This window comes from Lissotriton helveticus, chromosome 2_2 (genome assembly GCF_964261635.1).
Source record: "Lissotriton helveticus chromosome 2_2, aLisHel1.1, whole genome shotgun sequence".
NCBI lineage: Eukaryota > Metazoa > Chordata > Amphibia > Caudata > Salamandridae > Lissotriton > Lissotriton helveticus.
The window spans coordinates 491,276,410-491,290,638 of NC_136060.1; the positions used below are offsets into that span (position 1 = coordinate 491,276,410).

Sequence of the window (14,229 nt, forward strand, 5' to 3'; positions counted from 1 at the left end):
GGTCGCGGCGGACAAGGTAAGTGGTTTTTAATCATTTCTAAAATGTAATTTAAGTATTTAGGGAGGGCAGGAGGGAGGCAGGTGGCGCATAGTGGGGCTACGCGAAGTGCGTAGGTGGGCGTAGTTTCTCACCTAGTTCGCGTAGCTTCGAGAAGCCCCACTACGCCCACTACGCCCACCGTTAGTAAAAAGCTACGTCGGCTTCTGTAGTAAACAGCACTTTTGAATCATGGGACATTACAGCAAAATGCGTGGCATGTTCCACTTCCTTATAATATTCACCTAGACCTGGTGGGCTCCAAGGCACATCTTAGAGGTAACATAATGTCAGACGTAGGATTTTAAACGTGTCAAACAGGTCTATTCTGAAATATGGTCGCCTCAGAGCAGGGCTCTTCGGGGTGGTACAAAGCCACACTGAAACCCAAATGTGACCTTTGACTTTTAAACCACTTGTGCAGTTTTCTGCTCAGTTTTACTATAGTCTTCCCAAACCCTTTTTTGACCTTGTTTGAAGGTCAGAGCACATGCACTGGGAGGTGTTTACTGGCCCTTGAGTGCCCAGAGTACGAATGGCAGATTCAGGATTAAGGAACAGACAAACTGATCCTTTTTCTGGAAGCTCTGAGGATATGGCCCTTGATTCGGATTCTCTAGACCCCCTGGCAGCACAGACTCACTCACTATACTATCATGAGACAGAGAACCTGGAGGACTGTAACCCACGCAACCCACTGAGCATTACACGAGGAAGGTGCACAATAGGAAACAAATAGTCTGATGAAACTCACAGGAGTATTTGTTATCGGTGGGCTCGAACCCCCCTTTCACCATGAACAGACACACTCAAGAACCCATAAAAGGAATATTCCCTTTAATGACTTTATTCAAATCAAAGAACTATCCTCCCGCAAACAATGTCTATAGTGGTTACTTTGAAGACAAAACAGATAGTGACAATGATACAGAAAAGTAAAAGTGATTGCAATATTATAACAGTAACTTAGATTTGTTATGCATTGATTCTCAAACCCCTCTATTCCTTTCTCTGACTAAGCTCTTCTTAGCACCAGAAGGAGCCTCTGCTGGTCTCTTAGATGGACTTGCCTCACTCCTATACCTCAGTGGAACGACAGAAGAATTCTGTAAGAAGATAGCTGTGGTTTCTGGCTCATCAGTCTGTCTGAGGACTCGATAAATCTCCTGTAGCCTTCAGAAAGGGGAAGGGTGCTTGCAGCTTTCGTCTGCACAACTCTCAGCTTGTACTGCTTTGGAAATAAAGACTCATTTCTCCCATGGTGTTCTAATCTAGCTTGTATACTTGACTTATTCAATGTTATTGAATCAAACTGCCCTAATGCCTTTTCCTTTTTTTGCAATACTTTTTATTGGTATTTTCACATTAACAACAAGTGACATATAACATGCACAGACACTTCGCGAATATTTTCGTAGGGGCCCTGGGCTATGTGTTTTCCTGTTGGAGTCTACTGGTTTTTGTTGCTCATGGGGATTCGTATGTGTTTAGGAACTTGTCTAGGGTTTCCCACATCCCCCTGTTGGGGTTCTTCCATGGTGCGTATCTTAGTGCTGTGTTGTCGGCTCCTCTGAGGAAAGTCACCCAATTCAGCCACCCCTTGAATGTGGCCATGGCTGTATCTTTCCATTTGGTGAGCACTGTTTTGGCTGCTGCCGTTAGAAGGAAGTCTCGGAGGTTTGTTGTGTGGCCACTTCTACTGTTATGAGTGCCGTAGTGATTGTGGCGAATTCTTCTTTCAGTGTACAACCTAGGGCCTTATTATTGAATGCAAAGACTTTTTTCCAGAATTTTCTGACCTTACTGCAGTTGAAGATGAGGTGTGCCTGGTCCTCCCTTTCTTGCTCACAGTTCCAACGTTTGTCATTCTCTCTAAGCCCTAATGTTGCTAAGCGCGCTGGTATCCAGTAAGTTTTGTTCAGTAACCAGAATTTTGTCTGTGCTAGCACTGGGGAGATCATGTTTTTCGATGGGGACGCCCAGAGGGTGTGTCAATCTTGCTCAGTTAGTGTGGTATCTAGTTGGGTTGCCCAGTAGTTGGATTTCTTGGAGTTAAGCTTTGAGGAGTCAGGTCGGAGGAGTTTGTATATGTGGGATACTTGGTGTCCCACCTTGTTAAGGTTCTCCATATAGTGAATAATCGAGGGTGTGTGCTTTGTTAGTTTTGATTTGGCTATGGCTGTTTTAATTTTGAGGAAGTTGTAAAGTTCTATGTCAGGTAGGTTGTGTTTCGTTTTTAGATCGTTAAACGTGTATGGTACTCCTTCGTCTTCCAGATGAGCGGTATATATGAATCCTTGTTTTTTCCATGATTCTATGTCTAGGGGCTTTCCCCTATATTTGATCTTAGGGTTTGCCCAGAGGGATTTCCCAGCTTGAGTTTTAATGCTATGTTCAAGTTTCTGGTCAACGTTAAGTAGCGCGTGTTTTGTGTTTTTAAGTATAGGGTTGTTCTTTAGTGCCTGCTTGTTGGTGGTGAGGAGGGCTATAGGGTCGGTGTTATTTAGCATGGCTTTCTCGATGGAGAGCCAGATTGGCGTGTATTTTTGGTTTGGTAGCACCCAATACAGTCCCTGTCTTGCTATGAAGGCTGTCTAGAATATCCTGAAGTCCGCCAGGTTTAACCCTCCTAATCTCTATCCTAGTTTTAGTTTTGGTAGGCCTATTCTAGGTTTTTTGTCTCGCCATATGAATTTGTTTATCATACGGTCCACCTTGCGGTGGAATTCATCCGTGAATACGAGGGGGAGCATTCCCGCCAGATAGTTTACCACTTATGTTCCCATTAAATGCTGTTTACTGTTTAGAAAAAAACAAAGCGAAAATCCAGATATCAAATAATGCAGAAACAAATGTTAAACAATATATTCGACCAAGCTGATTTACCAGACTGCAATGAAAAACGAGTAAAATGATACTGACCATTGGACATTCGTCTTGAACAAAACCTATATTTGAAAAAATTAATATATCATATGGAATAGGGAGTACCTAAGAAAGAAACGTATGAATTTTATATCCGAACCACTTTATAGCTGTGCCTAGATCACTGAGAGGAGGCGGCTTCTTGCTCATTTACCGCCCTCCGCCCCCCACCCGGTTGTTTTAATGTAGACTTCATTTAAAGGAGTGCTGCTCGCTGTAAGCTACCTTCAAAGTGGTTTTGAGCTGTAACAAGGTTTGTTGCTGTGCAGCTGGGGTGAGATTCTCTGCACTAGTTACAATTAAACATGAGTACACACTACACATGGGCGAAATGTAAATGATGCTGGTGTTAGACGCGTAATTTCCCAGACTTCATGTTACAATTGTTCTGTGATATTCCTGAAATTACACCATTACACCACTTTGCATAATTCTGCACCAATCACTGTAAAAGTCTACCACGTATGGCTCTGTTTGCTGTAATAATTTACCACAAATGCACACAAACAACAGAAGATAAGTGTCTATTGTTCACAGTGCTTTTATTTTTTTGTGACAGGAGTACTCACATATTAACAAACTTTAAGGGTTCTTCCTAATCATTTTTAGATCACACTTCTTGCCAATCTACATACATTACACCCTCTCACATCCTTCATCCTGGCAACTTATTCTAAAGATCTCCGGTAAAGAGCCCCCTAGAGGGGCCCGTTGGGCATTGCAGCGCCGGCCCAACGAGGAGCTGCCCGATGATGAAGCATGACATCCCTCGGGGTGTGTGAGGGATCTTCCTTTCGATCATCTGGATCCCCCGATCCGAATAGATCAGCTCTTTCCGACTGACAGCCTCCCCTTCCTTACCTCTATAGGACCTGCATACCTTCTGTGTTAACTCGCACACGGAGGGCGCATGTATTCTGGACCTCACACGCACTCCCCGTCCCTCCTGTTTTCTTTTCCCTTCTGGAGGGGGCCTCGTCTTTTCCCATGCGGAGCGGGGTCCCAAATGATTTGCATAAGGAGGGCCTTTGTCTAGAGTGGCACAGTGGGTGAAAACCAATGAGTTGAAATGCCACCGAGGCAATTGTGTGATTTGTGTTGTGGGTACAGAAATGCAGAGAATTATCAGTGCACATTGGAAAAACCAAAAGATGTCTCTTGAGATCCCCCGTCATTGGGCTCATATACTCTGAGGTGGGCAATGTGGCTGATTTCTGGGCGACTCGGCTTCCACGGAGGGCCCTAATTAGGGAGAAACTTGGGGGCATATTACCAAGCGGCAGCGATAATTATCGCTGGCCCCCTCAGCGTGAAAATATTTATAGCCAGCTGTCGCTGATAATTATCGCCATGCTAGCGCTGTATTAACAACGCATAGCGCAATGGCGATAATTATCCCAGCAATAGCGATCTCTTCCATGGAACATCGCTGGTTTTCCAGCGATGTTCCATTGAAAACGGCGATAACCTTGCTGATACTAACCTGTGGTCGTATCAGCATAATCCACCCCCTATGATAAGTATAGCTAAGCCAGCATTTTAACAGACGTTAGTTTTTGGCGAAAACCACGGTTTTCGCCAAAAACTAACATCTGTTAAAACCCTGAGGGCCACCTTGTAAATATCGCGATGTGTATTTAGAGATAATTTACAAGGTAGTCCGTCAGGGATACACCCAGCGATGCCCACTTTGCATCTCATTAGACATGCAAAGCGAGGCGTTGGGAAAACGGGTGCCAACATGCGCTAATGCATGTTAGCACCCACTTGTAGATAGGGCGATAACCTTATCTCTGCTTTTTTGGCTTTTAATGCCAAAAAAGCAGAGATAAGGCCCTTGTTAATATGCCCCTTGTTTTGCCAGGTGCATCCTGTTTCCAAAAAAGCCTTCACCCATCCCCTAAATCACTTATACCGAGTCTTGTCACCCCAAAAAGATGCTCTTCCCTCCTTGGTAATAGGCCCTAAGTGCTCCTAAGGGTGCTCTGTCACCCCCACCTCTCCCCTCCAGCTGTTGCCTCCCTGGACCTGCCCTGCAGTACCCCAGCCAGAGCTTGTGAGAGGGTGCCTGGCTGCAGCAACATGTCCTGTGCCATAATGGGCTGGAATTGATTCTGAAATGGAGATTAAATTAAAGCACCTCGTGGGCTGACCCCTCTTTCTGTGCAAGTGTTTTGTCCTTCAAGGGAAAAGTATTACTGGGGCTGTAATTAATGAGTTGAATTCAGCGAAGAAACCAGTGGGGATGGGGCAGCAGGAAACCCCACCAGAGGCAGGAAAATTAAAGTGCCCAAGAAAGGCTATTTAATTACAACTTAAACCACTGAACCAGAGAGCAGCAGACAGAGGCGCCAGGAGTGAGGGCTCCTGGAGAGGGGGAGCCCTGGAAAATGGAGGAATAAAATAGAAATAAAATGGGAGATTCTTAAATAGAGAAATACCAGTCCAGTGGCAGAACTTCAAACGGAGGCTTCTTTGTCTTTCTGTTTGGGGAGGCTGCTCCATGCCGGGTGGTATTTACTGGGAGTTGTAATACTCATCTCAGAAAGGGAGATAATGTGGTAACATTGCAAGTTTTATCCCTTTTGAGGCACTGAAATCTCAATATGGCATTTCTCCTGCTCTTATTCTATTCTATTCTATTCTATTTTATTCTATTCTATTCACACGTCTTATAGAGTGCATGGCTAACCGAAACAGGCTTCCAGAGCTAATCTATTAGATTTTGTTTGATGAAATTGGAACTCTAAGAACATTATGAAATTGGGCCCTACCTATAGCTCCCTTTGATGGCAAACTTCTGTTTCCACCCGAGGCAGGATTACCGCGTGTCGCGCTTTCTCCAGCCCGTGAGCATGCAAATGAATACGCCACGCACGGAGCTATGGATTAAACGCCTTTATTCCTCCGCATACACCCACTCACTGCAATCATTGCGTCATAACGTTTATAACCACACCTTGACACCTCCCAGCCAGTTACGTAATTCCTGTTTGAAGTCAGCCTAGAGCAACAGGGGGTCCTAGCGGGCATATGCTCAAGACACTACACCGTGGCCCTCCTGTTAAGTGACTTATCATCACCAGGTGGCCAGTGACAGGAGGTACAACCCATTGGGGACCACAGGTTGTGAGGGAACACCACTGCCAGATATTGTGACAAAGGCACTTCATCTAGTGAAAATGGGTAAACATCTAAATGTAAATCCGGCAAAAGATATGGGAATTGATTTGGAAACAACAAACAACAATTCTTGCATGTGATCTTGTATCAGGGGTAGTCCCTCCACCCAAGTGCTGATGCCCACAGTATGAATTGTTCTGAAGGGATACCGGGCAGTTTACCCCTACAACGTCCCACGTGTGATGTGTCCTAAATCATTCAAATAACATGACCAGTACTGGTGGGGATAAACAAGTGTGTGTTGTAGCAAATAGGAACCCCGGAATCACTTGGACCTGGGGTATATAGGAGTACAAAGAACAATGGTGGTCCCTAAGGTCAAAATAATGCTTTGTAACACAAAAGTGATTTTATAACAACAACAAAAAAGTTTGATACTGAGTCAAACATAAATTATAACAAATATCCACGAAAAATGACAATGAAGTGGGGAAAAGAGCACGTTGTTCTGGCAATCGTGATACTTATGTGTGGTGGATAGGTTACTCCATCACAGACATGACGGATATCCCATCCACTGTATAACACGTGTCATTGGATATACTGGACTTGAAATAAGCGGACGTGTTACTCCATCACAGATGTGATGGGTGACTCGATCAAAGATGTGACTGATATCCCATCCATCGTATAGCAAGTGCCATTGGATACATTAAGCTTGTAATACACTCACAGGTTACTCCATCACAGACGCGACAGATAGCCTATCCACTGTATTACAAGTGCCATTGGATATACTAGACCTGTAATACAAGGACGGGTTACTCCATCACAGATGTGACCAGTGACTTCATCACAGACGTAACAGATATCAGATACACCATATAACAAGTACCAATGGCTATATTAGATTGCAAAATATGCGGACAGGTTACTCCCTCATAGACATGATGGATATCCCAAACCACCGTATTACAAGTGCCTTTGGATATATTGCACTTGCAATAGGCGGACGGGTTACTCCTTCACAGACGTGATGGATATCCCAAACCACCGTATTACAAGTGCCTTTGGATATATTGCACTTGCAATAGGCGGACGGGTTACTCCTTCACAGACGTGATGGATATCCCAAACCACCGTATTACAAGTGCCATTGGATATATTGCACTTGCAATAGGCGGACGGGTTACTCCTTCACAGACGTGATGGATATCCCAAACCACCGTATTACAAGTGCCATTGGATATATTGCACTTGCAATAGGCGGATGGGTTACTCCCTCACAGACGTGATGGATATCCCAAACCACCGTGTTACAAGTGCCGTTGGATATATTGCACTTGCAATTGGTGGACGGGTTACTCCCTCACAGACGTGATGGATATCCCAAACCACCGTGTTACAAGTGCCGTTGGATATATTGCACTTGCAATTGGTGGACGGGTTACTCCCTCACAGACGTGATGGATATCCCAAACCACCGTATTACAAGTGCCATTGGATATATTGCACTTGCAATAGGCGGACGGGTTACTCCTTCACAGACGTGATGGATATCCCAAACCACCGTGTTACAAGTGCCGTTGGATATATTGCACTTGCAATTGGTGGACGGGTTACTCCCTCACAGACGTGATGGATATCCCAAACCACAGAAGTTACGGCATGACGTCATTCCAGGTGAGTGCTGTAGTAGAAGGGAAATACTCTAAAGAGAGTCATTTTCTCTCTGGATTTCCCTTCTCTTTTTGAAACTCAGGAGCAGCAACATTGTCGTGTTGTCACCAGGGCTGTAAGAGGAAGCCTTTTCAACCTTATGTACTACGAGCCATAGTTGCTGCTTATTTATCTTATACAACTAACAACCATTTGCAAATCCAATAGATCTGACTTGTAGGTATGTTTCTTGTTGTATCATATATCTGGATGCAATGACAGAAACAGCAAAATACAAGTCGGGCGGCACACTCTGCTAAGCACAGATTTTTAGCTAACATGTTTTAAGCCACGCCCTTAAGTACATTGGTCACGCCCCTTTATGAGAGCCCCCCAATTTTTTGATCTCACTTAAAGCCCTGCCCTTACCCCACATCCTCTCCCCAAGTTAAATCCTACCAGAGCCAAAGACTTCTGGAGACTCTGCTGCTCCAACTCCTGAGAGCTGACGTCTGTCATCACCACACAGGCACAGCGCAATGAATCCCACCTCTGTCGCTGCAACAGACCCCATTATGGGTCTCCCAGCTCCACTTACTATGACATGTTATTGTAATAATGTTAGCATCCAATTCAGTGAAGGCCCCTTATCTGGAAATTTAATTTCACAAGCTTTTCTTTAAGGATCACAAAGATGTTGATTTCCCTTTTTTTTTCACTTTCCCCTCGCCCTAAAGCCCCAACCCCCCCCCCCCAAGCACCTCGACGCCTGCTGCAGAGTTGACACCTGGGGCCTGATTTATGAAAAGTGACGCACTGCTGTGTGAAAGCAGCGATGTGTCACTTCTCAGTGCGCCCTCCTTGCGACATACCTGATGCGTCATATTTACAGTATGACGCATCATGTCGCAAGGAGTTACAGATACGTCAGTATTTCTGACGTATCTCTATGGCGCAAAAGTGACGCATTGCTGGAGTGTGTCCCAAAAGTGACGCAACTCCAGCAAAGCGTCCTTTCACATGGGCGAGTCCCATGTGAAAAGGCTTGCGTCAGTCTTACGCCTGCTGTGAGGCAGGCGTAAGATTTTGACGCATTTGAGTCCTAGAAGTGGCGCAGGGAAATCTGGTAGATTTCACTGCGTCACTTCTATGACCCTTTCTTGCGTGGGAACACCCCCCCTTTGCATACATTATACCTGGCTCAGGTATAATGTGGCGCAGGGGTTTACAAAGTGACGCATCTACCTAGATGCGTCACTTTGTAAATGTGGCGCAACAAGGCGCATTTTTTACACTGCTGGTGCATCACAAAAAGTGACGCACCGGTGGTGCAAAAGTGACGCAAGAGCTCATATTTGAGCCCCCTTGTGTTTTTATTTCTCTTCCTTAGATGAGCGAGCCTACTAATCCCTGCCTTGTTTCCCAACCTCTTCTTGCCCCTCTACTCCTTATACCCTCCTCTCCTCACCCTCCTTATTTTTTCCTCTTCTTTTGTATTTCTTTAGGGGGTGTACCCACCTCTCAACACTATCCACTAAGCGATATTTTCTTTTTCTTTTCCTATACCCTAGTGATTACCCATGTTTATCTCACGTGCTCTATTTTGCTAAACTAAAAAAAACTCCTTCCCTAAAATGCACTTGTTGTTTTCTTCTTTTCACACTCAACTGCCCCTTTTTTCCCTGCCCACTGTTCCTGGCATCTCTTTGCATTTTGTTTCTTTTTCTGGGGCTTGGCATACGTGCTCCCTCTGTGTTCAGAGCTCTGGCTCAAATAAGGAAAGGACTGCCTCAACCCTCCACTATTTACTTTTAAAAAAAATTATTTAATAATTTTTTTATGTGTACTGCCTTATAATTCCCGCTCATTTATATATTTCTTTAGAAATTTTTGGGACCTTTTCTATGCATTTTTACAAAATGTCATCATCTTCCAGACTTGAGATTTGACACAGAGTGCATTTATTATTTTTGGACATTCTTATAAATTCTTCACAGAGTATTTGCTGATGTTTTAGATGCAAATATTTTGTAGTCTTACAATTCTTTTTCTTTTTAGTTGAATACAGCAATCTCTACTATCTCAGACACAGCATGGTAGTGCAATATCATGGACGTCTTACATAAAGGCAGAGGCACTGGATTTATGCAGTAGGGGAAGACTAAATTATGCTGCAGAATACGACCACATTATGCGGCTGGCTCGACCACACTCACGAGAGCATGGCGCGAGTACCCTTCTGTCAGACCCTGTTAGAGTGATCTAACCCCATCCCTTGGTGTAAAGTCTCAGGAAGCCGGCCTCAGTGCATTAAGCAATGCTCACCGTCTTGCTGTGCAAGCCTGCACGCCCCTACTAGAGCAGCTATCTTCCTTTTTAGGATGTATGTCAGGCCTGCAGACTTGCATCTCATTCACAGCTCTCCGCAGCATCCATGATAACTCGGGCGTAAAGTGCCTCTCCGCTGAATTCAAAATGGGCCCTCTTTAAATAATAAAACACCAACCTTATCTCATTCTGCTAGAGACACAGAAAAACAGCTTTACTTCAGCTGTGGAAAAGAGTTGTCGCCTATCAGCACAAAACAAGGCAAGGACATCGCGTTCTAGTATGTGTCCCTGAAACGAACAGTGCAGACTACAGAACAACAATGTCTTACTATAATAAACGTGTGCATGGCATTTTGTCTTGTTAGTAAAAACAAATGTTCAAACCAACATCTTAGAAAGAAGCTAACTTATAAAGGAAAATGAACATGAAAACAAATTGTAATTCGTATAGCACGTTGGAATAATATATTACTCAGCGTGTTCTCTTCTTTTCAGGGCGCTGCTTTGAAATACATTCCCTCGGTGCTGGAAGACATGTCTGAGCTGTTTGACCGAGTCCTGCTCAGGTAAGGAGTGGGCATGATTCACTCATGATACTGAGTGAGTGAACTAGCCATTAATCATATATACTGGTGTCGTCTGTGGGTACTGCGTGGATGCTTCACACATGTCCTCAGGAGTTTGGCCTGCCTGCTCTGCTCCATGCTACCCCCCTGTAGAATTGGCAACCCCATTTCTAACATTGGTGGCAGCGGTGGGATAGGACTTGTGTTTGCGCAGTACCACAGCGGCCACAGGTTACATTGCAAATAGAGATCTGAAATGTAATCACAGTTTTTGGGGATTATTGTTTGGCTGATTATTGTGTTTTCTTTAACATTATTGCTTCCTCCTGAAAAGTGTATTTAGAATTGTGTCCCCGTGTCTCTTTTGTGGTGTGCCGGGTGTGTCGTCTGTGGGTACTGCGTGGATGCTTCACACATGTCCTCAGGAGTTTGGCCTGCCCGCTCTGCTCCATGCTACCCCCTGTAGAATTGGCAACCCCATTTCTAACACTGAGTGAGTGATATAGCAGTAACCTAGTGTAAAGGTAAATGAACAAACAAGCAGTTATTCACATGCTGGTGAATGTTCAAGCTAGCGCCTACACAGATGATAGTGAGTGAGGGAGCTTAGAAAGATTTTCAGCTCCTCAATAATTGCAGCTCACATTAATCAATGATTTGAAAGGATTCCTTTATTTTCGTATTTGATAACTCCCATTTTCAATTACTAAAATTAATGTTATTGTCTATATGGTATTGGGTAACTCACATATTCCACCAGATTTCTGATTATTTTGAGAATCATCTTTGTTTCTACCACAATGCATATCAAGCCATTAGGGCTTTCTTAAGCGATCACTGCTATGCTGGTGAGAGAGCAAGCTATCGATTACTCAGAAGGTAGCAAGCAATCTCCTTGGCAATCCATGGTGGTGAATGAAGAAACTAAGATTTGCACAAATATCGGAGTTACAAATATTTAAATCTATGCAGACTAGATGTATATGCTAGGGGTGGGCGAAATTTGCTTAGTCCCGCTATGCAAAGCTCCACGAAACGGTAAAAAATCTTCACGAGCACACAGAGTTCTGCGAACATGCGGAATTGCTTGTTCCACCCATTCGCGATGCCTTTTTCCTGTTCGTGAACACTGTTTGCGTGCTCGGGGGGAAATATCTCATGAACACGCATTTTGAAAACGCGAACAAGCAATGCATTCTGCAAAGCCGTGGATCGTGGAATTTTTGTAAATTCTGTGTTCTCCGCGGAACTCTAAATTACCCAAATTCCGTGAGCGGAACAGAATTTACCGCCCAGGCCTAGTATATGCTGACTCCTACTTGACACTTGTGTGGCTCACCGCAGATCACAAAGTTGAAACTAGATCTGTTGTGAAACCGACTCAAGGCGTTACCAGGTTTATCCTGTATTTGAGACTTAGTTGAATGTTAATGAGCAATAGGGAGGCTGACCAGCAGGAGGATCTTCCCCCACGGGTTTCTTTGAAATACTGTGATTGGTGTACCTCGATTTGTCTACCCATAATGCTCTCTTCGTTCCTCTTCCAGTAAGCTTCTGCGAGAGTTCATTGGAAACCTCCCTCCGCAGCGCCTCCTGAAACAAAAGCTGCACTCAATGATCGCCATCGTCGACACAAAGTTCTTCAAGATCCACGGTAAGCGGGTGGCGTGGGAGGGTGTGTAACTCATGAACCTCTACAGAGATGTGCCTCAAGCAAATACAGGGTGAAGTCATCAATTACACTGGATAAAACTCCAGTGGAATATTTAATCACAAAAGCAGTTCATGTCGGTGGCCACAGATGGACACAAAACCCCAGATTGAGACTTAAAGCAATCGTCCACCATGCTATCTTTCATTAATCTCCAACCAGAACCGTTCAAATCTCATCAAAAGTAATCATTAGACAAAGTGATGTCTACGAATCTAAATCCTAAGGGCCTCTGTTACGCGTTCTGTAATATAGATGCACCCGATAAATAAAGATTCACTCTTGATCATCATTTAAGGCTTGTAATACATAACGCCAATTACTACCTGCTGTGTGAAAAGGCTGATTTGTTGCTTACCACACCAGCTTACGCATGCTTTAATATTCAGGTAACCTTCGTCACCTGATATATTTCAGCTGGTTTGACCTGTGGAGGGTGGGTTGGTTAATCTGACATTTGTTTTCAAAGACACAAAATTCCGACACCCGTGCTAAAAGGGGCTTCCAAGGGAGTCGTAATTAAATGAGGCACTCCTAATCAAGGTCCAACTAGTATATCAGAGACAGAAATGTAAATAAGAACTAGGAAGCTAGCGATAAAAAGTGTTCACAAAGCACCTAGTAGTTGCCAGTAGGCGTGGCCATAACAGGCTAAGCAGGACATGCTCTTATCTATGGTTAATACATCATGTGTCACCATGAGACCATGGCGACATCCCTGAATATTGGGCACTCCATTAGGTTCTCATGAAAGTGAGACTCCAAGAAGAAGTTCGAAGAAAGAATTTTTTAATCATTCATCATTCAATTTTTTCAATTTTTGGAGTTCATCAGTAAATGTATCCAAAGAAAATTATCTCCATGCTCCAATGCATTTCGGGCTAAGGCAAGCCCTTCATCGGGGAGCCTCTGCAATTAAATCAGACACAGCAATCGGTATCATGATACAGTAGAACTAAATAACAATAGAACTAAATGGTACAATCTAGGTGCCGGTGAAAATTATAAATGGGTGCCTACGAGTGCTCCAAAAGAGACCTTTAGTACGAGTCTAGCGATATGTGCAGGTAAGGATCGGAATCATTATTGTGCCTAACGATATGCAAGATCACGAAAAACACGAGGTGAAAACGATATATGCGGATGGGGACCGGAATCATTAAAGTGCCTAACGATATGCAGGGTGAAAACCTTAAAAAGTGTCTAACGGTAAAAACCGGGTGAGTAAACATAGAAGGAATCATTAAAGTGCCTAACGATATGTGATGATCAACGCAGTGTGAAAAACATGCTTACAAAATACGAGTGCATTAGTAAGACGCGTGCACAGCGTTTAACGATGTGACAAGATGGCTGGAAATCTAAGGTCGGCTTTTCGGTTACTCACAGTGAATCAAGATAGTAACGGGCTTCACACGCCGGTATCAGTAACACAGGAAGTGCAGTGGGATTAATAAGAAAGAAAATCGAAAACGGACTAACGAGTGGTCAAAAAACATGGTGGCCATCTTAGAGAGGTTACCTAAAAAGTGACAGTGTGGGTAAATGGTCTAAATAATAAGGCTACAGACTGTAATCGCATGTAGTGGAACAATGGTATTTACAATGATATTTAAACAAAGCATGCAAATTCCAAACGATCATTAAGACCAGTCGGTTTCATTGTTTGGAAACGATAGATCCAGGCCATTTCTCTCTGAAGTAAGTACTTGTTGTTGTCCATTCCTTCAATTTTGCGCACTTGTTCAAGAATCAGGAATTTCAACGGAGAAACATTATGTCTATGCTCGTTAAAATGCATAGCCACATTAGATTTAGTGTTGTGGAGTCTGATGTTCGATTTATGCTCGTTAATCTGAGTCTTAATCTTTCTTTCGG

General features: G+C 43.8%; 1 protein-coding gene across 1 annotated transcript in view; it reads left to right on the plus strand.

Annotated features, from left to right (window-relative positions):
• Window positions 1-14,229, plus strand: part of LOC144821564 (dedicator of cytokinesis protein 2-like) — a 3,201,295-nt gene that overhangs the window by 890,939 nt on the left and 2,296,127 nt on the right. Inside the window, exons 24-25 of the mRNA XM_078678750.1 lie at window positions 10,570-10,640; window positions 12,188-12,294. Coding sequence (XP_078534876.1) covers window positions 10,570-10,640; window positions 12,188-12,294 — 178 coding nt within the window. The remainder of the gene's footprint in view (window positions 1-10,569; window positions 10,641-12,187; window positions 12,295-14,229) is intronic.